This window comes from Pectinophora gossypiella, chromosome 11, assembly GCF_024362695.1.
Source record: "Pectinophora gossypiella chromosome 11, ilPecGoss1.1, whole genome shotgun sequence".
NCBI lineage: Eukaryota > Metazoa > Arthropoda > Insecta > Lepidoptera > Gelechiidae > Pectinophora > Pectinophora gossypiella.
In genome coordinates, this window is record NC_065414.1 from 16,370,125 (window position 1) to 16,396,324 (window position 26,200).

General features: G+C 38.8%; 2 protein-coding genes across 3 annotated transcripts in view; one reads left to right on the forward strand and one right to left on the reverse strand.

The window, feature by feature from the left end:
• Nucleotides 1-26: 26 nt before the first annotated feature.
• On the reverse strand, nt 27-11,678 carry LOC126370871 (cytochrome P450 4C1-like). The gene is made up of 10 exons (XM_050015984.1): nt 11,405-11,678; nt 11,225-11,314; nt 10,708-10,818; nt 7,387-7,572; nt 5,182-5,378; nt 4,637-4,691; nt 3,742-3,922; nt 2,712-2,863; nt 1,916-2,098; nt 27-847 (listed from the first exon to the last, which is right to left on the reverse strand). The coding sequence occupies exons 1-10, from the start codon at nt 11,559-11,561 to the stop codon at nt 690-692; spliced, it is 1,470 nt and encodes a 489-aa protein (XP_049871941.1). The 5' UTR covers nt 11,562-11,678; the 3' UTR covers nt 27-689.
• A 1,932-nt stretch (nt 11,679-13,610) lies between these two features.
• Nucleotides 13,611-26,200, forward strand: part of LOC126370869 (cytochrome P450 4c3-like) — a 29,624-nt gene continuing 17,034 nt past the window's right edge. Inside the window, exons 1-7 of one of the 2 annotated variants that reach the window (XM_050015979.1) lie at nt 13,611-13,837; nt 14,988-15,155; nt 18,225-18,314; nt 19,186-19,296; nt 22,185-22,370; nt 23,984-24,180; nt 25,130-25,199. In XM_050015979.1, coding sequence (XP_049871936.1) covers nt 14,999-15,155; nt 18,225-18,314; nt 19,186-19,296; nt 22,185-22,370; nt 23,984-24,180; nt 25,130-25,199 — 811 coding nt within the window. In that variant the 5' untranslated portion in view covers nt 13,611-13,837; nt 14,988-14,998. The remainder of the gene's footprint in view (nt 13,838-14,987; nt 15,156-18,224; nt 18,315-19,185; nt 19,297-22,184; nt 22,371-23,983; nt 24,181-25,129; nt 25,200-26,200) is intronic. The other variant, XM_050015980.1, reaches the window with a different exon arrangement.

Consider the following 26,200-nt stretch of genomic DNA (forward strand, 5'->3'; position numbering starts at 1 on the left):
GATGGGGCAATAAAACAAAATACAAGAACATATTGAACAATATTTAATTATATAAATTAGTTCACTAATAAATTAATCATCATTACACCCTATAAGTATTCAGTTCATAAGTTATCCAACAAAACCTTATAATAATACCTACTTTATTTTTAACAAACCTGCTTAACAATCAACCGTATTTAGTGCTGTATGTACCTATGTGCTATAATGGCTTCAACCCAATTTAACCTCAGAAAAAATAAACGGGACTTGCTTGACAGAAGTCGCTAAGCGCACGCGATCCCCACTGCCAAAGTAGGAAGGTAGGTAGGTAGGCACCTACATGAACTAGGTATCGGTTCGTGTTTTGTTATGTGACGATTATTCCTTATTCTATGGTGATGGTTTTTGTTTGCGTTTATACAGACGTTGATTTATCCTTATGAGTGGGCGTCCGTCAGTAAGTCGATGATGTGTGGTAAGTGTACACGTACAAATACCACACCTCCCCCAAAAATTGACAGAAAAATTTAAGTAGTGTAAAGCTAGCCCAAAGATAATTCCCGTCTATAATTTATCTGAAGCTGACCTGATGAATAAAGAGAAAATAAGTTGCCATTTCAGTGTAAAAAAGTGGTAAAACAGAAAGAAATAAACGTTTTAATTTCATACGATAAAATTGTTTAAGACTAGGCTTGACGGTCTGAAATCTATTCTCGTTTTTGTATCGATATCATATGTCCTCCAACTGGAAATAGGAGTATTTCTATCTTCAGCCGATCGCAAGTGTGTATATCAGAGGAAACCTTGTATTTTCTAAGGACCGTTGATAAAATCATTTTCATCGCCAACATGCCGAAGTGTCGACCTGCAAAAAACATACGTCAACAGTGATTAAATTGTACCATTAAATAATAAAACAAACCCTACGCCTGTATTATCACAATTAGCAATGCCACATTTACTATTTTGCAGTATTGTAAAACTTCAGGCACAAAACGGGTCGTTAACGAAATCGATCTGCCGATATGGCGACTCTAGTTCATCATCTTCACACATCATCCGGTATTCGACTAATAATGGAGTGGGCAGAGCCACAAGTAGTCAACTGAAAGACAACTGCAACCACTTTGAATACGAATGATGGATATGGTGCACAGGTAATCTATACAGAGAGTGTACTACCTAAGAGGGATCGCAATTGTTTCGGTATGTCTGCATGGCTACGGATCGATATTTGTTGTGTACATATTACTGGTAGATGTACTAAATTATCATGTTTACACACCACCATATATGCATTATGACATGGTTCAATTTGCAAATACCAAGCTTAAATGAAAAAGACCCTGGAGACCCTGGCCCAGAAGGTCAGACAGTGCCCTAGAACTACACGCCTGTAATCCCTAATCGGTTTAAAAGAGCCACAAATAATTAGAAGCTAAAACTAACGGCCTATTTTGTCACGAACTCTTATAATGGATATGATGAACCGTGCGTGTAGCCCGAGACGGGGTGAACATGGCAATAAAAGTTCAACAACAATACAAATGCTACAATGGCAATACAATATTGAAAAAAAATATATATTTTTTTTATAAAAGTAACGAAATAAAAAATATATATTTATGGTTATTGCAATTGTATTGCATTTCCATCATGTTAGAAATACCCAATCCCTCTGTCAGTTTCCACGTCACGCCCGAGACGATACCAGCTAGCTGAATCTGTTTCCCGAACAGTACAGTCTGGACCTCTTCAAAGCAAGAGCGAATCTAGACATTTTCTAGGTAAGCATGTCGTCTTCGGCCACGTCACTTCCAAAAAACTTATCTATTTTCCATTAAAAAAAACATGATATATGTTTTTTTCACTGCCGACTAATAGCCGTTATGTTAGTCACAGCATAGAAGCAAAAACATACAAAATATGTTACCTATACAATTCCTGGTACCGTGGCTAAATGGTATGAAGGTGCAGGGGTGTCGCTTGGCACTATTCTCGGGCAGGAAGCGGTCGGGGTTGAACTGGTGCACATCGGGCCCCCACAGGTGCCGCGATCGGTGCATAGCGAATGGCACCACCGCCAGACCCACGCCGGGCGGGATTGTGCAGGTTGCTGCAGTCACAGACGTACTTATTTATATAATGCTATAATTTACTTACATATATACATAATCTCGCGTCCGTAGTAGAAATCATCAAATCAGAAGGCAACAGACATTTTTGCTACGAAGTTTTTAGCTGGAATGATGAACCCTAGCAGCCCATCGTTCATTCATAATTTGAATTCATTTTTATCAATATTTCTCGGATGGTTCCAGTTTTTATCCGGCACAGTATTTAGCTAACGCCATATGCGGCAAATCTACAATAAGTGACCTGAAATACCATCTCGCAGACGATGGATCATGTCGTGCCCAAACAACTGGACGCTAAAATCTACCTACGATGCGATATTCGAAGCAAAATATTATGCCGATACATTTTAGTTCCAAAATTTGCCAACCGCCCGAAAAGAAGGTCACTATCATGGTAAGTATACAGACGCTGCGGACGCCTTCAGGGGTACAGGCCTGATGTTATGTTAGGTATGTTATACAGACATTTTAAGGCAGTGTTGGGGCAAGCTTATGTTGGAGTTATTACCTAAACAATTTTGATATAATACCTAAGTACCTATGGAATATTATATATGTTTTTATGTTGGGGCTACTGCCTAAACTACTTACAAAGCTTCAGTTCCTTGTCAGTCTTCCTACCGATGATGGGCACCACCATATACAGCCGCATGGTTTCTTTGATCACCCGCTCCAGGTACTCCATCTTGTTCATGTCCTCTTTGGTCGCGGAGCGTGAAGAATCTCCGAATATTGTCTCCTGTCTGAAGGAATTATACGGTTACGCAACCAACAACACATCAGGAGGTCTAAAACGCCACATCAAAGCAAGTCATCTTGAAAGCGATTTTGGAATTTGACATAAAAGTAAGTGCGCAATATCATAGCATTATTAATTTTTAACACCCCAGCCCTGGTGGGACGGCCTCGCGGCGCGGGAAATTGTATCGAGGGCTTCGACCAATAGCCGTTCGACGTTCATCTACGTAGATAACATTCGATGCTTTTATTGGTTAAAGCCTTAGATATAATTCGTGCCGCGGCGCGGTTGTCATGCAAACCTTGCTGCCGGGTGACGCGAACTATATCGAGCGCTTCGACCAATAAACAATATGGATGCTATCTAAGTAGATGGACGTCAAACGGCTATTGGTCGTGCAGACCCTACTGGTATCAACTGCATACCATTTGGTTTTTTAGAGTGTCTTAGTCAGATATGGCCCTAATGGCTATTCTTTGCGCTGCTGAGCAAACACCTCCCTCTAATTGTTCCACTCCACTCTTGTGCTTCTTCCTAGCAGTGCAAGCAGGTATCAACCTCATCGCGTTATCTCCACTTTGGCCCACCATGCCTCGATTGTCCTACGAATATACTTTTTTTTTTTTAAAAAGAACATACATACATAAACTCACGCCCGCAAACCCTCATGAGGTGGGCAGAGCCACAAGTAATCAAAGACATCTTGCACCTGCTGTTGATACGATGTCCTAAGATGAATATGATGAACTTTATGGTGACAAGGGTTCATCACCCATAAGTCCATCATGTAAGAAAGGACACAATCCCTCTGTCGAATTACGACAAGCAGTTGAACGTGTTGTGTTTATGTTTTAAAAAGAAATATGGTACTTATATACTTACTCTTTATAAACCATCTCCTGATGTTCAGGATGGCAACCTAGCAGCATCAGAGCGTAGGCGATGACGAGCGCCGTGGTGTCGTTGCCCGCGATGGTGATGGAATCGATGTGTTCTCTCAGCTCCGTGTTCGTAAACTTGTTGTTTCTTTCCAGCAGCAGCTCTAGCAAGTCCTTACGACCTCCTTGGAAGTGAAGATGTAGGTTAAGTAGGGTGGTGGCTAAGTTAGACTAGGTACGGTACTTAATACTGAAATGAGCTTGAGTTGTAGAAAAGCACTTACTTAATTATTTAAGTAAGGTTTGATTGTCAGCTGCTGTATTTTGTGGTAAAATCTTATTATAGGTGTGACATATAATAAAAAATGAATATTTTGTTAGTAGTAAGTACTCAGATCAAAAAACACCTCCATCAACCCGCAGTGGAGCAGCGTGGTGGAGTATGCTCCATACCCCGTCCGGTTGATTTAGGGGAGGCCTGTGCCCAGCAGAGGGACATATATAGGCTGTTTATGTTATGTAGTGGGTAAGTATACGATTCAAGCTTTTATGTTCGTTAAACATATTCATACAGAATTGAGCAATCTATATGTATAAAAGGGTGTTAGTGACGTCGTAACGAATATTAAGGGGGATGATTCTGAGAAGATCAAGTAGAATTTTCCGTTACAAAATTAATGATTCTGAGTTGATATCAACTTGAGTTTATATAAACTTTAGTTTGCTGTAATAAAGTTTATTTAAACTCCACTTGATATCAACTCAGAATCATGGTCTAGATCATCCCTCAAAGTTTTCGTTACGACGTCACTAATACCCTGTATATGGTCTGACGTCACAGAGCTTGTGCTTCTCCTCACGCCTATTTCCCACCAAATAATTATAAAGTAAGTACACACCTTTACTTGCTATGTGGCCATTTTTCTCGAATAATTCTCTCTTCTTGTTTACGACCTAGAACAAATAAAATTATGTACCCTGAGCGATGAGAAAATAGGTAATTATCACGTTAATTCCGAACAGCGCCATCTATATTTATAACGTAGTATTATATTTGTAACGTATTTAGGGAACGTAGTCTAGATAGTTCCTCATTCATCTAAAATAGCAATATTGCAATTTGGCATTTGCGCTTATACAATTAAGTGTGCAATTTCAACAAATATCAAACATAAGTACCTACTTATTGCTTTTTTAGATGACTTGCTTCAATATGGCCTTTTTTATAAAACAACTAAAACAATTTAGATGAGAATGCCCAATAGCATTATTTTAGGTAATATCTTTGTACAGTCATGAGCAATATAATGTACCCACTTTAGGACTCTGTCGCACTAACATATTTAACATTTAGTGAGACTTACAGTGCAATTTGTCAAAAAACATCACGTGACATGGTACCAAAGTGTATGCATGTGGCCGTACTAGGTAAACAGAGACACACCTCGTCAGTGAACTTGTGCGTCATATCGATGCTCTCCTTCTGCAGCTTGGCGTAGCTGGTGAGGTTGAAGAGTGCGTCGGGTTGCAGCCAGGCCTTAAAGAGGCGCAGGTTGATGATGGACATGACGGTGTGGCGCGCGCGCAGGTACGGCGTGTCCGGGTGGTGCTGCACGTCCATGCGCTCGCCCATCGCCGTCTCTACAAACATCAACAATCAATATTGATAGACAAAATCTTTATTTTAAGTCTAAGACGTACTAAGATATAAAATTTTGACCATATTTGAAATGTTACACTTGAAACTAAATATGCTATAGGCTATAGCTCGGCTGATGTCGTATCCTCAGAATTTTATTTGAAATAGTAATTGATGTTGCTTAATTGAATCTAAAACCGAGTTCCCACAATTCCGACAGGACAAGGTTCCGACAGGACAAGGTTGCTGTCCTATCGGAACCTCGTCCTGTCGGAATCGTGTCCTGTCGGAGCTGTGTCCTGACGGTGCTATGTTCTGTCGAAGTTGTGTTTTGACGGAATTCGGTTTTAGATTTGGTCATAGTATATGTATACGCTTCTGTAAAAAAACCGAACCTGTCAACTCTTCTGGTTAGGTAAGCGGACCCCGTAAAAATAGGATTACGCTACAGAGATAAAAATACACGTTGCATCATAAATTCATAACATTGATGTTTTCGGCGCAGCAATTCATAGTACCAGGGTGGTATTAATAAACTAATCTCAGCTGAGACTGCCCTCAAGACCATGCTCAAGCCCCTGTTTTTATATTAGAACTGTCATATTGACATGATCTTGAGGGCAGTCACGAAGCTAAGGTTAGTTTATTAATACCGCCTCTAATGAGGTTTAGGATTTGTCTCATTGTTAATTTGTCAAACGTCTATATTCCAAGAACCACCGAACATTTACTAGATTTTGTGAGCGAATATAGCAAAACCTCTTCAGTAGTTATAATTTTTTACGAATAGTTGTCGTCATGAGTTTACCGTATTAAGTTTTTTTTTTATTTACACTACCATTAGGAAGAATTCTGTTTGAAAGTAAACAAAATGATGTAGCACGTCCTAGTAGATGAGATCACCAGATCATGTATCATGGAAGGCTTCACCGTTCGTACAAATAGACGTAAGTACATCAACAAAAGACTCTTCGCAAAATTTTAACCTACATGTCAACAAATAGACGTATATTCGCCACTTTTTTAATGATTTACGTAAGTTTACATAAGTACTTAGTAACCATAAAGTCAATATGGATTACGTACAATCCACGGGTCAATAAGTGTGTAAGAGATTGCTACTTAGCAATAAGGCCGCTTATTGTAGTCTCCTACTTATCTATTGTTTGTATTTTTTTATTTCCTGCGCGTGCAATGAAGTATTTGTTATGTTAAGGTACACAAGAACTTAGTTCGATCCGCATGATCGGAATTATGTACTTTGATTATTTTATCAAGTGTTTACAAACGCGAACCTTTGTCTCCGGTACCTTATTATTTACCGAAACCCACTTATTGCATGCGTGAGATGCCCTCGGGCCGTACCTGGCTGTGTGGTCGGATTGCTTTGCCCTACCAATCGGACGACAGATTTTTTTTTCATATTGGTCCGATTAACCAGATTTATCCGACCTACAAATAAAAGTTGATCCAATTACAAGAAATTGCAATTCCGCTTCGACTTACTTCTTCTTCTATCGTGTGGGTTGTGAGGTGAAGTACCAACCTCATCAACCCTGTTGTCAGGGTTACTATTGAGCCGCCAAAGGCCCCTGATACAACCAGAGTAAAAGAAAGAACAATTTGAAAAAGATAAGCAGCCAGTGTCTTTAAGGCTTTTTACAACAGGAACATTTCCATTTTGGGTACATTCCCGGGAACGGCACATCACTACTTAATATACAGGGTGTTAGTAACATCGTAACGAAAACTTTGACAGATGATTCAGACCATGATTCTGAGTTGATATCATGTGGAATTTTCCGTCGCATAAGTATGGAATTTAAATTAATTAAAAAAAAAGCTAAGATTTCATGAATTTTCCGACAGGAAATTCCACTTGATATTAACTTAGAATCATGGCCTGAATCATCCCCCTCAATATTCGTTACGATGTCACTAACACTCTGTATAGTACGCCATGCTCGACGTGGAGTCCCCAAAAGGAACTAGTAAAGTATCAAAACTTACCGAACACAATATCGAGCATGCAAGACGTGATGTAGGGGTAGATATCGAAGTCCTTCTGGCCGCACTGTTCGTCGAGCCGCTGGACGAGCACGTTCGCTTGTTCGGCAAACACGTCCACATACTCCTCAATAATGCGGTTGTGGAAGATTGGTAGTAGAAGACGGCGGTGCACTTTCCACAGATCCACTGAAAGAAGTAAATATATACTTTAATTAAATGGAATACACGTGATAGTTTTTTTTATATTAATTTTATTTGATTTTACATGATTTAATTTTAATTTTAATAATGAAATCTAATCTAATTTACTTATAATTATGGATATTAATCTGAAATAAATAATTTGAATTGATATTTACAACCCCTTCAATAATCTAAAACTTCCACCTTCTTCTTCTTATCGTGTGGGTTGTGAGGTGGAATACCAACCTCATCAACCGTGGTGTCAGGGTTATGATTGAGCCGCCAAAGGCCCCTGAGATGGCTCATAACCGGGACCAACGGCTTAATGTGCCTTCCGTGCACGGATCATCTTACTTTCGTAAAATCAGGTGAACTAGTGATCACAAAGTGATCTTTGTGACATGTCCCCACTGGGATTTGAATCCGGGGCCTCCGGATCGTGAGTTCAACGCTCAACCACTAGACCACAGATGCCGTTAAAAGTTCCACCGATTTTATTCCTCAATTCGCTTGCACGCGATCTTTTCAATAATTGAGTACGTCAGAATCGAAGCAAATGGAATTCCACAGTCTCTGCGTAACCTAATGTAAAATAGGCGTGAGTTAATGTATGTATGTATTAAATACTTTCTGGTAAGGTACTTATATAATATATATTCCAAATACGTATAGTCCAATGCAGACCTGCAACCTTCATAATCGGAATGCGTTTGACCACTGAAAGTCAAAAATCAAAATTCATTTATGCCTGTATATGTGTACGTTGCATACCTATTCTGTAAAGACTTAATTATACAATTTTAATAAGGTCAGCCACCTCTGATCGATATACTTACAAAATTCTCGATTAAGTAGATCGATTTTATTTTATTGTTAAACGTTTTATAACAAATATACAATAAGGTATTGTCAGAACATCATCCACAAGTTGCGAGTTGGATTCTGGATCACAATTTGTATGTATTTCTCAATCGGGGAGCGCTGCTTTGAACTCCTACCGGACTTGCCTCACTGAGCTAATTGAGATAGTTGTGAGCTTATTTTATGTTATGTTACGTCCTTTTAGATAAGTGTGAATCGAGTTATCAGTAAACCATCCGGGATAGAGGAGGTAGCTACGAACTTGTCTCATGATTAAATTCAGTTAAATTGATAACCTCGGAACATATTACGTTTTTCTATTCGTCTCTGGAGCATATATACATAACATTAACATAAACAGCCTATATACGTCCCACTGCTGGGCACAGGCCTCCCCTCAATCAACCGGAGGGGTATGGAGCGTACTCCACCACGCTGCTCCAATGCGGGTTGGTGGAGGTGGCTTAACGTGCCCTCCGAAGCACGGAATCATCTTACTTTTTTCGGACAATCAGGTGATTCAAACCTGAAAAGTCCTTACCAAACAAAGGACAGTCTCACAAAGTGATTTCGACAATGGCCCCATCGGGAATCGAACCCGGTCCTCCAGATCGTGAGCCTAACGCTCTAACCACTAGACCACGGAAGCTGTTACGTAACATTATGCAAGTTTATATGCTAGTTGTCACATTGCAGTACATATTTACATGAATGAACTTCAATCTTTGAAGTACTGCCATACTGGGTATGGTTAATAATCATTTGCACTTAGCGGACACATTCTACCAGCACTAAGTGATCACACACAGTATTGTCTTTGTATAATAAAACCCAAGTAGTGTATTGTTGACGTTACTTTGACTACCTGCATCAACATCTTGGTACAAACATCCTATTTCTATAAATGCCATGAATGCAAGATGAAAAGAAAAACGTAGGTATACGTAATGTGACTACTATGTTGACTATCATTTTGAATCAATTAATTTCTTTTTTTTTTTTTTGACGTGACTGCCTAGGTTTCCCGCAAATGTCATTAACTACTTGCGGTGAGAGCTATTACCCGGTACAAAATTTAAGACAACAGGCCTGAGGGTGCCCAGTTGGGAGCGAACAACGGCTCAGAGCGTCGTCTGAAATTAAAATGTTGGTGTTTGCGATCACAAATTATTCAGCTGCTATTTCCACCTGCTACGTGCAAAAACATTACGATTTTGTGACTTTTCAATTGGGCGCATCAAATCGATCTTAGAATCGATTCATAGCTCTATCACATGTCAAAAGACAGGAAAGATAGATTTACGTATCCTCTAATGCATGGAAGAGTGAGAAACAGTTAGAAACCAAAGCTACATCACAAGCAGTTCTTTTACCTACCACTTACTTATTATGTAACTACGTTGATGTATAATAGGGCCGATTTTTCATAGCCGCTACTGTTACGTGTCAGAAGACAGGAAAGATAGATTTATGTGTCCTCTAACGCATGGATAAGTTAGAAACTATTAGAAACCAAAGCTACATCGCAAGCAGTTCTTTTACCTACCACTTACTTATTATGTAACTACGTTGATGTATAATAGGGCCGATTTTCCATAGCCGCTACTGTTACGTGTCAAAAGACAGGAAAGATAGATTAACGCAAGGAAGACTTCGAAACAATAGCTACACCGTTCAAGTAGCTTTTTTACCTGCTACTTACTTACTATGCTACTACATTGATGTATAATATGTTACTATATTATTTTACATCAACAACTTCTCTTCACGCTACATACCATTACCAATTAATACCATTCAAGTATGTGGTAAAAATAATTTATTTCAATTACGTATCATTTAAGGAAGGTTATACACATACAGATTGTGTTTTGCGATTGTGTCAAAATGAATAACTAAAGGACAACCTGTATCGCGCCGTCCTTTGAATATTTTTGGAAACGTCCTTTTATTGAAATTACGCCGAAAAGAATCAAAAAGTAAAGTAGGTACAGTAACATATCGTATAAGGACTTCGTACTGTATATTCTACCTACGAAAGTACAAGTAACTTATGCCTGTGTCCTTTTACGCCTATAAAAATTGGCATAGGTACGCCGTTATCATACCTACATGGAACCTTAGGTACTTACAGGCATAAGATAGTTAAACTTAAGTTCGTTCATGCAAAAGTATCCAGCTCTACTTAGCACGGTGTGATGTAACCGAAGTCCAACGACAAGGTTGTGGAGGTCTACAGAACTCAGCCAACTCACTTCAGAAAAAGAGTCAACTCACCCGGTGCTACGAAGAGTCCGTTGCCCAGCCAGGTCTGCAGGTACTTATAGGTGTTGTCCTTCTGTAGGCACGTCTCTAGAATCTTCTGGACGTCCTCCGGGATCAGCGTAACTGTCGACGATACACCTAACTCAATTTTCTTTCACAATATTCTACTTAATCATTAAACTAGAAGTCATAATCGATAAATTTTAAGAATTTACTCGAACGATTGCTGATCGACTGATGTACTCGTAAGTATTAGGTAATATAAATCTACCATCATTTGTATTTTACGTGATTTTAGGTTTGCCTCAGTATTAAATACTTGGTTGGACAAATGGGGAGCGCTAAGGGCTCTCACATAAAAAAACAAGACAACAGGCCTGAGGGTGCCCAGATGGGCGCGAACTGCCTCTGGATCACTTTCGCCCGGGGCGCCTAACTCAATCAGCAAAAACGCAAATAGGCAAAAAATCTTGCGAGTAAGCTGAATCCTCACAGATAATTTTAAATAAAATTATCAACAGGTACATACCGACGTAGAGAGCGGGCCCAATCCAAAGCTTCGTAATTCCTCCAGAGTCGTCCACTCGTTCCAAAAACGTTTCGACATTTTTCAATATTTCTGTAATTTATATATTCATTTTGTATTATATTTATACAATTTTATGTAAATTACCTACTTGTATAAGTATATTTTAAGACAAATCCTCACTTTCTGGTCCCCCAATGAACCAATGCGTGTGTCCAATCAGCGGCAAACTTCCAATATTCGATAACGTATCACTTAATTCATACAGCGGCTTGCGGATACGCCGAAAATAAATGTAATAAAGGAAAGCTGTGAAAAACACTAAAGTGAACACTAGCATTTTGATTAATTTATTTGAAATATATTTGTTAATATATAAAATATCAGTGCAGATAGAAATTGGGCGCAAATGGAACGCTTCCCCGCGAAATTCGTAATAACACTGCGGCAGGAACTGCGCGAGCTAGGTGGTTTTATTACTTTGTGGACATACTCGCAAGGGCAGTACCTACCAGTAGTTGATACAATAACATATTACCGTAGACGCGACAAGATAAATAAACCTTATACACACAATGTCAATATTGACTCGAGAATATAACATCGCTTTAAAAATTCAAAAATCTTTATTATTAGGTCAAACCAAAAGAGAATGGCGCAAGGGTATACAATACGAGTACAATACATATGCAATTAGGCAATGCAAATAAGCGTAACTATAGGTAAATAAGTACTTATGACTTGAGGAAAAAAATAAGCTGAACCTATTTTATGTGGAAAGCCCGTCCCTTACGGAATACTGAGCCTAAACGACCCGGAGCCCGGAAGACGATTTGTGACAACACTTACTTACCTATAAGTTTTATAACAGGTACATACATGACTGCTATCGATAATCTAGAACAGCACATCGGAACGTCTGTCGACTTAGACCAGCATGACAGATGACTGGTTACCCTCGAGGCGACGGATCCCAAAGTCTATACTTTGAACCCGGATGAGAGCCCTAAGCGCTCCCCTTTTGTCCGGTCAAGTAGCCATTTAGCCATTTTAGTTTAGGACAACGGAACGTTAAAAAAAGCGGCCAAGTGCGAGTCGGACTCGCCCATGAAGGGTTCCGTAACAGCAAGTAACATAATATAAAAGTTTTTTTTTGTTCCTATAAACTTGAGTTGATTGAATGAAAAGTAAATTACGGTTTACGATTTATGATGTAAGTATTAAAAAAAAAAACTACTTACTAGATCTGGTTCAAACCAATTTTCGTTGGTAGTTTGCATGCTAATCTACATCATAATTACGTATATATTTTTTTTAGTTTTATCCTCCTCTTATTTTAGAAGTTAAGGGGGGGGACACATTTTACCAATTTGGAAGTGTCTCGCGCGCAAACTATTCAGTTTAGAAAAAAATGATATTACAAACCTCAATACCATTTTGGAAGACCTATCCATAGATATCCCACACGTATGGGCTTGATGAAAACATTTTTTTTTAGTTTCAGTTCTATGTATGGGGACCCCCAAAATTTATTGTTTTTTTTTCTATCATTGCGTAAAAATCTTAATGCGGTTCACAGAATACACATATTTATCAAGTTTCAACAGTATAGCTATTATAGTTTCGGAGAAAAGTGGCTGTGACATACGGACATACGGACGGACGGACGGACAGACATGACGAATCTATAAGGGTTCCGTTTTTTGCCATTAGGCTATGGAACCCTAAAAAGTAGTTTCAAAAGTCCGTAACTTGGATTAACCGATATGGCTACTCCTTATGAGTACGATTTGGTACATTAAAGCCTTTGTGTGCATTAAGCTGATGAATATAGCATGATGTTAATATTCGTACAGGATGCGATACCTCGGTCTACTTCTACGACATTCTTTCGAGTTTTAATATTCGTACCCAAGTATCGATGATTTCCGATAAATGCATATTGTTCATGCCTGCGAAAATAAACCCACGAGTGGTCATTCAACGCAACACGCTCGTTCGCCGTTTGTAACTAAGTACCTACTGATTCTTAAATAAGGACCCTACCATAATATAAACCACCATAATGTAATGTGTGTATATTTTAATATTGTAAATGTATATGTGTGTCGTAGATTTTACCTAAATAAACTTTATTATTATTATTTTTTATTTTTTAATATATGACTCACGACTATATACTAATTGGGGTAGTAACAAAGTACCCCCTTACCGAGCATTCTGTTAGACATCATCAGACAAGTATCCACACCTCACTTCCTAGTGAAGCCCTAATGCTCGCAAAAAGACATAAAAATACGTTTTTTATAACACAATGTTGACTGCAATTTAACGAGCAGTTATTACGAAGCGTTGGAAACTATTTAAGTGAGACTTTTCTTTGTAAAATTTTAATAATCTTGTGCGAGGAATACAAACAAGTCGGCTGTGTTAGTCGACTAATATTTGTTCTAGTTTGATGGCCAGTATGGGCATGCATTTCGCGCGGTGTGTGGAGGCCCGAGTTGGACTCTGATCGGCATAAGAAGCACGCGTTTCGGTACATCCTAAAAAATAAGTACTTTTTTAAAAGACGGAATTAACTTTTTTGTCAAGAGTCAATAGTTTTTGCTGGCCGTAAGTACCTATTTACCTATAGAAATACTTACATACCTACTGCTTTACTTTTCAAGATATTAACATTATTCTTTTCTACATATTCTACTATATAATTGATTTTATTATTCAGAATAATAGCAATAGGTATATAAAGTCAGTCAGAGATTTCCTTAGAACGACACAGGCTTCAGCTTCCACCTGAAGCCCGCGTAACCGTATTGCTCTTGAAATACCCTTTCCACCTTTTTGATGCAACTCTATCTCGTTTCATTTATACCAACTAGTAGTGTGAACGGTAATGAGTCAGTTCACGGGTAAATAATGTGTTTGAGTGTAATTCATCATCAATTTAAGAGCCACGCTCTTGTCTTGTCGGTGCAGCATTTTCCATGCTACTTTTTTAGGGAAAAATGCAGTGGCAGTGGTTTCCCTTTTGCCTTCCGCCGCGCAGTACTCTGTCTGACGCAAGTGGGATGGCGCCCAGAGTAGTCTATTACAAAGCCATACTAGGACTCCTGTCCTCCGCCTCTGAATAGTACTGACAGTTACTGCGGCCCTCTGTCAGGTTCCAGGTTACAGTCTCTGTGACTTACCCTTTTCGTCCTGCATTGCCGTACCGATGGCTCCCATCTTCGCCTCTGCAACCGTTGAAGTCTTCACCCGAATCCCTGGGCAAGGGTTCTTCGTTATACCCTGGTCTGGGTGCCTATTCGAACTCAGCCACCATTTCACTCCATAAGTGTAATTAGCCAATGAGAATTAGTGTCACGGGAAAGAAAAATCTCCCATGACTCGACTGGAAGTGCCAAGCCATGGTGCCTAAGGATACAAAGACAATTTCTCGATATTTTCTGAATAAGTATAAAGTTGAAATGTTCGATGTTAATCATATATTACATCTTATCATAGGCGGTTGTTAAGTGGCAAACGCGAGCTGATCTTACCCGGTAGCGTTACCCGTCCACATTCAGATACACCATTATGCGCAAGATGCTTCTCATCAAACTACCGAGTAAGAGCCGTCAACGCTTCGGCCTATTTGTCCGGACAAGTAGTTTATGCCATGACGGCAAACCTACAATAACTCACGTCTCGAGAAAAAAAGCTTCTCATCAATATCCTGCCTCAACTACCTCTTAATTTATTAAATGTTTATGGTTGTTCTCAGCTAGTAACAAGATGATAATCGTGGCGCTGCTGATGGCGGCGGCGTGCATATACTGGGCGTGGTGCGCTGCGCGTGCGCAGCGTGCGGAGCGCATGACGGCCGCGCTGCCCGCGCTGCCCGCCCTGCCTCTCATCGGCCACGGCGCGCTCTTCCTTGGATCCACGCAGAGTATGTACCTTTCTATTTTTAATATTTTTTAGTCAATTTTTACATATCACTAAAGGCCGCAAACAGGGTGACAGGCAGCCCCGGCGGAAGCGACCTTGAAACGTCACGACCCACGCGCTCATCATTATTGGTAGTTATATTAGGCCAGAATAACGTAGCCGAAGGTGTTAAATAATATGATAATACTATGCTAAATCTGTCGAAGTTAGATCCATCGTCGTCAGAGATTAAAATTTAAATTTTTCGCTAATTATTTACAAGTTTTAATAATTTAATTACATTACCTATTTTAATATTTGCAATAGAGCGCTCTCAGCAGGACCTAGATGGGATGGATAGAGTATAATTGAGCCTATCATCCCGCGCAAAAGTAGCTCCAATCCAGACGACGCCCTGAGCCGAGGTTTTCACCCAACTGGATCTCCTTCAGGACTGTTTTTTAATTTTTTTTTACCGGGCCAGAGCTCTCAGAGCTCCGCATTTGTTAGGTCATATAGTTAATGAATGCTATATGCGGCAAATCTATAATAAGTAAAAAAACAGAAACTAGACTAGACCAGACTCTTTAAGTACTTGGGGCTCTCTCAACTCCACTCAAAACTGATTACAATGATGTACCGTATGTATTAATTCTTCATTCATCATCAGCCCATTAACGTCCCCACTGCTGGGGCACGGGCCTTCCCTATGGATGGATAGGGAGATCGGGCCTTAAACCATCACGCGGGCCCAGTGCGGATTGATGGTTATTAACGACTGCTAATGCAGCCGGGACCAACGGCTTAACGTGCCTTCCGAAGCACGGAGGAGCTCGAGATGAAAACTTTTTTTTGTGGTCACCCATCCTATGACCGGCCTTTGCGAAAGTTGCTTAACTTCAACAATCGCAGACCGAGAGCGTTAAACGCTGCGCCACCGAGCTCCTCTACGCCACCGAGCTCTCAGAGCTCCGCATACCGGTCAAGTAGTTAATGCTATATGAGGCAAATCTATAATAAGTAAAAAAACAGAAACTAGACTAGACTAGACTCTCTAAGTACTTGTGACTGTCTCAAGTCCACTCAAAACTGATTACATGTGATGTACCGTATGTAGCAATTCTTCATTAATATTTCCTATATATTGTCCGTTTGTTTTCTCACCACATGCCATTGTCACTATTTACTCGAAACCCATAAAACATACACGAGCAAACATACATTGAATAGAAGGGCGTACACATTTGACATACTTTATACTCAACGAAGGTAATACACGTCCTTGATACAGGTTAAGATAATTAAAATATTTTTTTTTTGACGTGACTTATTGTAGATTTGCCGCAGATGGCATTAACTACTTGGCCGGACAAATGGGGAGCGCTGAAGGCTCTCACCCGGTACAACGTTTAAGACAACAGGCCTGAGGGTGCCCAGTTGGGCGCGAACCTCGGCTCAGGGCGTCGTCTGAGAGGAAAAATATTTGAAAGAATTAATCGACCCTAGTGGGTCGATATAAACTACTTACGATGTTAGTAAATATACATACTTATTCATGCTCAGACCCTTTGTGCGTTCCATCCAAGGCTGTTGTCCTAAACTTTATTTTTATACGTACAAGTATTCCCATGCTGCACTATCCCGCTATATTACCTACATAAAATATTAAATATTTCCTATACTTAAAGGTTGCCTGGAAGAGATTGCTACTTAGCAATAAGGTCGCCTATTGTATTCATTCTATTTCTCTTTTGTTTTGTATTTTGTTTTTTCCTGTTTGTGCAATAAAGACAAGTATTTGTTATGTTATAATACGGCGAAAGTCCTCATCCCAGTATACCCAGCAAAACAATAAGTCAAAAAAACTAGGAGTCGTAAATACACAATAAGGGGTTACTTACTTAATTTTAAATAAGGAAGGAAAAAACAAAAAAGTATATACCTACTTACGTAATATTAGTCAATCTACAGAGAACTGAACCGAACAGAGAACAACTGAACTACAAAGAAACCAACAACTACTACCTAGAAATGACACTAAAGTCATAGAGCAACACGGTATCCTTTGCACTAAAATACACGCAAGCTTTGCGCTAAGTGATATTATACATAGATAAACATTCATTTCATACATAGATAAAGTGAGCACGTAGAGTTGTAATGAAAAAGCCACGAGTAGATGAACTTATATATAACATTACTTACTTACTGTAATAAAAAGCCGTTAAGCCGTTGGTCCCGGTTACTATTTACTGATGTAAGTGAGTAATCGTTATATGAGCTTTCGCAGATGGCATTAACTACTTGGCCGGACAAATGGGGAGCGCTGAAGGCTCTCACCGGTACAACGTTTAAGACAACAGGCCTGAGGGTGCCCAGTTGGGCGCGAACCTCGGCTCAGGGCATCGTCTGAGAGGAAAAATATTTGAAAGAGAATTAATCGACCCTAGTGGGTCGTGCTGGATAAGCATAAGCGGGATAAGCGCTGAATGAGAGAAATCGTCGACCACGCCGGCGGGGTCGGTATCGGGGCAGTTACATGAGCCATGACAATTCCTTTGGCGGCTCAATCATAACCCTGACACCAGGGTTGATGAGGCTGGTATTCCACCTCATAACCCATACGATAAGAATAAAAATAATACTAATCTTGATGTACTTACTTACTTATTAAGTATATTACGAGATGAACTATAAATCTAGCACAGCATACGAGTACAAATTAACATAATTATTTTTGGACATCAGGTCGAAATTAAATAATTGTAATGTCGATGTAAGTTTTAAATCGAATTGTAACTGCTTCTTCTGGTGAATCCAATGATGGCACTTGACTACAGTCTACAAAGACAAGATTGTAGAGCCATAATTGGAGTCACCACCAGATCATTCTGACTACTAAGCCAGATGACAACATAATGAGAGCACACAGCAACGGAAAGAAATGGGTTGGAAAGTAGAGGCTTAGTCCAGCAATGGCTTAGTCTATTCAGCAGTTTATTTTTTGCCTCATATAGAGACTTGGCCGGAGTTCTACTTCTAGACGAAAATGGTAAGTATTGGTTTTAAAAAAATATTTTTTTCTTTTCAGAAATCCTTCGGAATGTGGAAGACATAGCAGATTTAGCATTTAAACATAAAGGGGCGGCGAAACTGTGGCTTGGCCCCAAATTATATGTTGGTAAGAAATGTCTTGTTTTTTCTATTCATCATCATCATCATCAGCCCATTAACGTCCCCACTGCTGGGGCACGGGCCTTCCTTATGGATGGATAGGGAGATCGGGCCTTAAACCATAACGCGGGCCCAGTTATTTTCGGGATTGATGGTTTTTAACGACTGCTAATGCAGCCGGGACCAACGGCTTAACGCGCCTTCCGAAGCACGGAGAAGTTCGAGATAAAACTTTTTTTTTGTGGTCACCCATCCTATGACCGGACTTTGCGAAAGTTGCTTAACTTCAACAATCGCAGACCGAGCGCATTTACCGCTGCGCCACCGAGCTCCTCTATTATTATCTTCAAAATATTAGAATAAGTGCGATAATTCGTACTAGCCAAACATCAGAGTTGCTGCTTATGACATAACATGAAAGGAGTATCTAACGGGCAAAACCAAATCTTTATCAAAGTTAAAAATTCTAAGTATTTATTGCACACGATCAATCAATATACTTACTTATATCAATGTTATCAGGACTTTAACGTTGCAATTAAACCCAAAACAGTAAACTTGATCATTACATACTTACAGGAAAAAAGAACAATAGGAAAAGAAATGCCTCGTTTTCTGATTTAGATCTTCTTAGGTTTTTTAATAATATTTTGAACGTTGAAAACGTTCTAGACTACGGAGGTAAAGTGCAGTCAATGCCGTGACATAATCAACCACTTGCTTTTTTTTTGTTTTTTTTTTTTTGACGTAACTTATTGTAGATTTGCCGCAGATGGCATTAACTACTTGGCCGGCCACTTGCTTCAACAGTGCCCTTATGTTATTCTGGCTGCACCTACGTTCCGTGTCGTCTCTTAACCACATTACATTTGTTCCAGCCATCGGTAACCCGGTGGACGCCCAGTACGTTCTGGACAACTTCTTGGACAAGGATATCGTGTACAGGTTCCTGCGACCTTGGCTCGGACACGGGCTGTTCGTAGCTCCTTGTAAGTACCTTTACGTATACTTTTTTTATAATGAGTTATTTAACCAGGATTTCATGTATTTTCTGCAACTTGTTCAGAACCCCGATACCGATTTCCCTCATTCAGCGCTTATTGTTATCGATAGGGTCGATTAATTCTTTCAAATATTCTTCCTCTCAGACGACGCCCTGAGCCGAGGCTCGCGCCCAACTGGGCACCCTCAGGCCTGTTGTCTTGGTGAGAGCTCACAGCGCTCCCGTTTTATCCTGCCAAGTAGTTAATGCAATCTACAATAAGTCACGTCAAAAAAAATCATTGTTTTAATTATTGCAATTATAAATATTGACCCCTGGCCTCAACCTTGGCACACGGGAAGTGACGAAGAGGTCGAGCGGAAGATACATAACTTACTCGGGTTCAAGTTCAATGCCGAAAACACATTACTTATATTTCAAAACCTGTTGGGAATATATTGATAGTCTAGTTGGAAGAACGCTTCACTCTCACTATGAGGACACGGGTTCAAATCCCAGCACAAGCCTAAAGCAATGACTTTCCAATTTATTTTCGAATTTATGTTTGAATCATAAATGTTTATCACGTGCTCAGCGGTGTAGGAAAACATCGTGAAGAAACCCACACTCCCGGAGGTTACATACCTATATAACCTGCATTAGTTTGGTTTTCCTTCGCGGGTTGGAAGGTCCTGGTCCTGTCAAATCTTCAGGATAGGTAAACAGGGAACCAGCGAAAGACGGGTTACTACACTAGGGAGATGATGATGGTAGGATTATCAACAACCCAAAATACATAGTTATGAAACTAAACATTCCTTCATTTTGTTAGATGATTAAGCAATAAGCTAAGAATTAGGTACGTAAATTACTAAGTTTACTTTACTTAGACATACTTACTAACGTTTGTAATCCTTAAACAAACACACTTGTTGTAAGCTTGTTTTCATTCGCACTTGATGGTATATATACAAACGATAATATACAAAAACTCCACTGCGCTGCGTACTGAACTTAAATTGCGAAGAGACCTCATCACCTCAAAAACACACACACCATAATGTGACGTGAACATAGCTTATATTGGAATGACATCTACAGATTAACTAGTGCTAATAGGTACTTCCAATGTTATCATCATAATCATGAATATAAGTTTAGTTATCAAGTCCTCCTGCCCATATCGCACTCTAAGTGGGATTGGCGCATAATTATTCCTCTTCCATTCTTTTCTGACAGCTGTCACCTTATTACTCACACCTTTCACACACATAATTATCTTTCTTCACACAATCCATCCACACTTTCTTGGGTCGTGCCCTACCCCTATATCCATCCACATTCATTCATTCATTCATTGTTGATGCATCAAATAATAATATAAAAAACTAGCTTATGCCCGCGACTTCGTCCGCGTGGCGTGTTATAAAAGAGAAATCTTTGAGTGTGTGGGAGTGCATATCAAATTTCAAGCGTCTAACTTAAACGGTTTAGATTTTTCATACAAAAGGATTTTCCCGCTAATTCCCGTTCCCGTGTGAATTCCGGGAATTCCTTTTAGCCGTTTAGGCTGTGCGTTGATATGTCAGTCAGTCAGTTTCTCCTTTTATATATTTAGATTCATACCATTTACTATCCATTTCCGTTAAAATAAAGTCACGAAATAAAAAAAATGCCATACGCATGTTAAATGATAAGTGAATCATACCGTGATTATACCTAGTCCTTAGTTCCTTATACTGTACAAAAAAAAGGAATAGAAATAAATATCTCCGACTGGCAGAATTACAATTAATTCATTTAATTACCTATATAAATAAGTTAAATGTAAGTATTTAAAAATACGCGTGTAATACTTATATCATGTACCTATATTCATGTAATATATCAAGATGTGGCCAGCTATGGTAAAATCAATAAATCGACTTCACATCTTCCAAATTGAAAATGTAAACTAATTTGAATCTACTGGAGGTACAATTGAGCGTAAATCCCGGTTTTTTAACCTTAATATCTCTGTTTGCATTGATAAATGACGTTATTTTTTATTTATTTATCAATAGGTAGGACATACAAAGAAAAGAATTACTTATTTGGCCCGAATATTAATTTAAAACGAATACTGATAACTAATAATTTGACGTAAGTAATTGATAACGCAGTACAAAAGACATCAACGCGAGCAAGTTTTTCTCTTCAAAACGCGCAAGGTACTTTTTATAAACCAGCCATCCGGAGAAAGTATCCATTTTGTAAAAAAAAGGTAGTAAGTTACCCAAATAAAATAAATAGATACTGGATAATATTCTTCGTTATAAATATTCTAAAAGAAATCTCAGTCTATTTCTATAATGATTGATATGAACGTGAATCCTAACTTTATATTTTCAACTAAGTACTTCATCATCCCCCTAGCACTATCCCTTCTTTCACAGGGTCCGCTTATCTAACCTGTTTTTTTTTATTTTCAACTACTTATTGATATACATTGTTTTAAGTTTACGCATTTATTATCATAATTATAAAACGGGTTCTTGCCGCGTTTAAAATAGAGATATGGGACTCCCAATATTTCGAAACTGTTGCAAGTGCCATGATGACGGGATGACTGATGAGATTGGAGTGGAGTAGGTAGATCTAAATATTGGGAGTCTCATATCCCTATTTTAAACGCGGTAAGAACCCGTTATTATATGTTTCAATTTACTTATTATTATTATTTTTTATTTTTAGGAATTATTTAGTAATTTGTTAAAAGGGCCACATCAAAGCAATTCATATAAAAAAAGCAATATTGGGTATTTGACTGGGTCAATTATAAATTAAATACATCATTAAATCCACCACAGGCTTCGTTTTTTATTTTTATATTTATTATTATGCCAACCCTAACAGTGGCCCTATGGAAGACGCACCGGAAGGTTCTACTGCCGGTGTTCGCGAATAAAGTGGTTGAAGAGTACATGGGTGTGATCGCTGAGCAAGCTGGCGTACTGCTCGACAGACTGCACGAGCGAGCCGGCAAGCCGGAGTTTGATGTCCTCCCGTACATCACTGCTTGTACGCTTGATATTGTATTTGGTAAGTTTATTTATTTATTTAAAAAAGTACAACCACATCACACATATTGAGCTTATTCCATAACTTAACTAGGTATTCTGACTGATATGTGTAACAATAACGGTGTACATAGCACTCACAATGCATAAACTAATTTACAAATTTAACAGTAGCAGAAAGGTAATTAAACTTAATTAAACTAAACTAAATCAAAACATACAAATAAACTTTGGTGGTAGACTTAAAATATTAACTCAAAAAGTGTCGAATAATTTTAGACCTGAAACTGTGTAACTTGTCATGAAATATGTCCACATCAATTCCAGCATTAATATTATTATACTTCTTAAGCATCCTCACAGTTGGTGACTGTTGGCCCAAATTTGTTCTACAAAAGGTCGTGTAAAATAACCTACTAATTATTCCGGGGATATCTTGAGGGAACAGAAAGGGAGAAACACTCCGGAAGACCACCGCACTGTATATGACCATTAAGAATTTTATGCAAGATACATAGATCAAGTAGACGTCTACGATCGTATAAGGAAATCATACCAAACTTCTTAAGACGGTTTGGTTTGGTAAATTGAACATAAATGGGTACACTATACACACACATTATTATTAGCCTGTATGATCCCACTGCTGAGCAAAGGCCTCCCCCATGTCTTTCCAAGTATCCCGGTTCTGTGCGAGATCTATCCAGTCTTTTCGATAACCGTCGAGATCATCGCGCCATCGTTTCCAGGGTCTACCACGTCTACGGTGTCCGTCCTGTGGTACCCAGTGCGTGATGATCACACACACAAAACAAATATTGAAACAAATAAAATACATCATACATAATAGTAACATCCTAAAAATATCCGCATAAGGATTCAAAATAAGCTCGTAACTGGTTTTTGAAGCTCTGAAGAGAGTTAGCGACTCTGATGGAAGCAGGTAAGGAGGTCCATAAACGCACTGATTGCACGGTAAAAGACTGGTCGTAGTAGTCAGTTCGATGGGTGAGAGCTTGGTAGCTCCTAGCATCCTAATGCACGATCGAGGCAGCCGTTCGTGAACTTCCGTCCTCAAACTAAAACGCTCTTTGAGGTAAAGGGGAGTATTGGGGTTATGTAGGATATTGAAAAGGAGTATACGCCTAAGTTGTATACCGAAGCCGCATATCATGAAATCAAGCCAAACACACTTAAAATATTTACCCGTTAATCTCAAATCAAATTAAAAGCCATTTGACCTCAACTGCGTGTAAGGTCAGCAAATAAACATAACCTTGATCTTAAAAGTAATCTGGTGCTAAAAATTTAATCGAGAATGATTTCCAAAAAAGTGTCCTTAGTGACTTTCAGAAATCTGGTTTTGATGTTGTCAGTGTTAAAACTCAAGGCGTATAAAATATTTGTACTTAACTGGTTTTGTTCAATATCGTGGTTGATTTTCAATGAAGCAAAAAATCTTTAATATTTTGAATTTATTTTCTATAAGTTTTATCAGCTTTTTTTATTACTATAAAACTTTACATTAGTAACATTTCGAGTCCTCTTTTCGTGTACTTACAAAGTATAATTTTAACAGTGTAGTACTTATTTAGTTTTTTTTTATTATTTTTAATTAAATCCTTACTGGATCAGAGACGGCGATGGGCGAGCGCATGGACGTGCAGCACTCACCCGACACGCCGTACCTGCGCGCGCGCCACACCGTCATGGAGATCCTCAACCTGCGCCTCTTCAAAGTGTGGCTGCAGCCTGACTGCCTCTTCAACCTGACCCCCTACGCCAAACAGCAGAAGGACAACATCGATCTCACGCATAAATTCACTGATGAGGTGCGTATTTTACCCGACTACAGCTAAGGAGAGTTATGTGTTTAACCGTTATATGTGGATAGTATATACCGTGGTAAGTGAACTATTAGAACAGACTGGCATACGATCACGGCTATCTCCTTAACATCAGTATACGAAAGAATTTCAGAGAAATATTGTCTTGTTTTATACTTTTTAGAGCGTGATTTTTCCGTAGTCTGTAGTTTTAAAAAAAAAACATTGGCCTTATACGTCTGTTTCAGACGAGATATGACGTCATTGCCTCGAAGAAATGCTTTTTCTTTCATGGCTGTGCAAGCCAAGCCCTTTATTAATAAGAACAGATATTTGAGATCAATCTTGAGTTGACACTCGGAATTGAGATTGGTTTATTAATACGGGCCCTAAGAGCGGCAAACTACCACACACTCAAACTCAAACAAGCAACAAACTCCAAGACAAACAAACTTCTAACAAACAAACTATCTACTACCACTACTACTACCATCTACTACTATATTAACTAATCTAAACTACATATTTCATAATATTTTTTACATAATACATATATTCATATACGTACTAACCACTACTGGACACATGCTTCTACTCGAGCATAGTATATAAAGCTACTCAGCTGCGGGCTAATTGAGAAACACACAAACAAGAGTCAATTTAGAAACGCAAACCAAAAATCGAACCAGGGAATAATTAAAAAACAAATAAGTAAGTAGGTATATCGCACCTTTTAAAAGTGCGAATAAGGAATTTGAACGATGATGTTAAATTCCTTTGTAAACAAACATATTGAGAGCGATCCTTCGTAGGTACAAAATGGTAATGTTATTATTAATAAGTACCATGTCCTTAATTACTTACTTCTTATTCTATCCTGTAGATTGTAAGAAGGACGACCAACCGGTCCTTTTACTTAGGAATTTTGGCTTTTAAACGAATGAATTTGTTGCAGGTGGTAAAAAAGAGACGACAGGAGTATGAAATCAGGAAAAATAACGACAAGAGTACAGATGGTCAACCAAGTAAGTACACTGCATTTTCAGCCATATAAGGAATTTGAACGATTCCGTTACCGATGTGCAAGTAATAATTATTTAATATCCAAACATTAATTCAAAAACTGAACATCATTGGTTTAGACACGTGCTGGATTTACCTGGCTGATGGTTGCGATGATTGCGAGTGTGGAGTATCACCACAAATTATGGCTCACGTTTTGTGCTGTCCTAAGTGCCCTAACACCTGCACTATTAAAGACCTTATTATTAAAGACATTTACGAAGCCACTGACATTGCCGTAAGCGTGGCCAATTATTGGTCAGCAAAAATTTTGTATCGATCGCCATCGACTCGCAAAGAAGAAGAAGCCATATGGTTTCCTAGATTCCGGGTGAGAGCCTTCAGCGCTCCCCATTTAAATAGTTCCCGGTCAAATAGTTCTACAATAAGTCACGAAAGAAAAGTTTCCTAGATTACTTCATCGCTAACCACTAATTAGTTAGATAAGTACCTCATTAACAATAAACGTGATACGAATTGTGTTATTGTAACCAATATTTGTGGAAATCATTTTAGCAAGAGCAAAGTGTAGTAAATAAGTACGCACGTACACGTGTATGGAATTAGATTACATACTTACCTAAGTTCCTCGATCAACTGGTCATATTTCTGAGGTACCTATGTGTGTTACCTCACAATGTTTTCCGTTACCGATGTGCACGTGCTAATCATTTAAGATCCAAACATTAATTCGAAAACAAATTTGAACATTGGTTTAGACACGTGCTGGATTTATTTAAGTATTTAAGATTTTATTAAATCTTTAAAAATATACAGTTTAGCAATGCCCTGCAAAACTGTTTAAAAAAACAGTTTGTCTGCAGGAATGAGTCTCTAGTAGTAAAAAGTACTTATACCTAATAGTAATATGTAAGTATATCACAATATACTTAGTGTAAATATAACAATTTCACGTTATTAACAATTTGAACCTGCGATCTCTCAATGAGAGTCGAGCATGCCT

Bases quoted from the DNA above. Each gene is read 5' to 3' on its own strand.
- LOC126370871 (XM_050015984.1), bottom strand. From the start codon at position 11,561: ATGCTAGTGTTCACTTTAGTGTTTTTCACAGCTTTCCTTTATTACATT. The intron at 7,573-10,707 runs GTGAGTTGACTC...TACTTCTTTCAG, and splicing joins CGGACTCTTCGTAGCACCGG to TGGATCTGTGGAAAGTGCAC. The intron at 3,923-4,636 runs GTGTGTACTTAC...TTCACTTCCAAG, and splicing joins TGGCCACATAGCAAGTAAAG to GAGGTCGTAAGGACTTGCTA.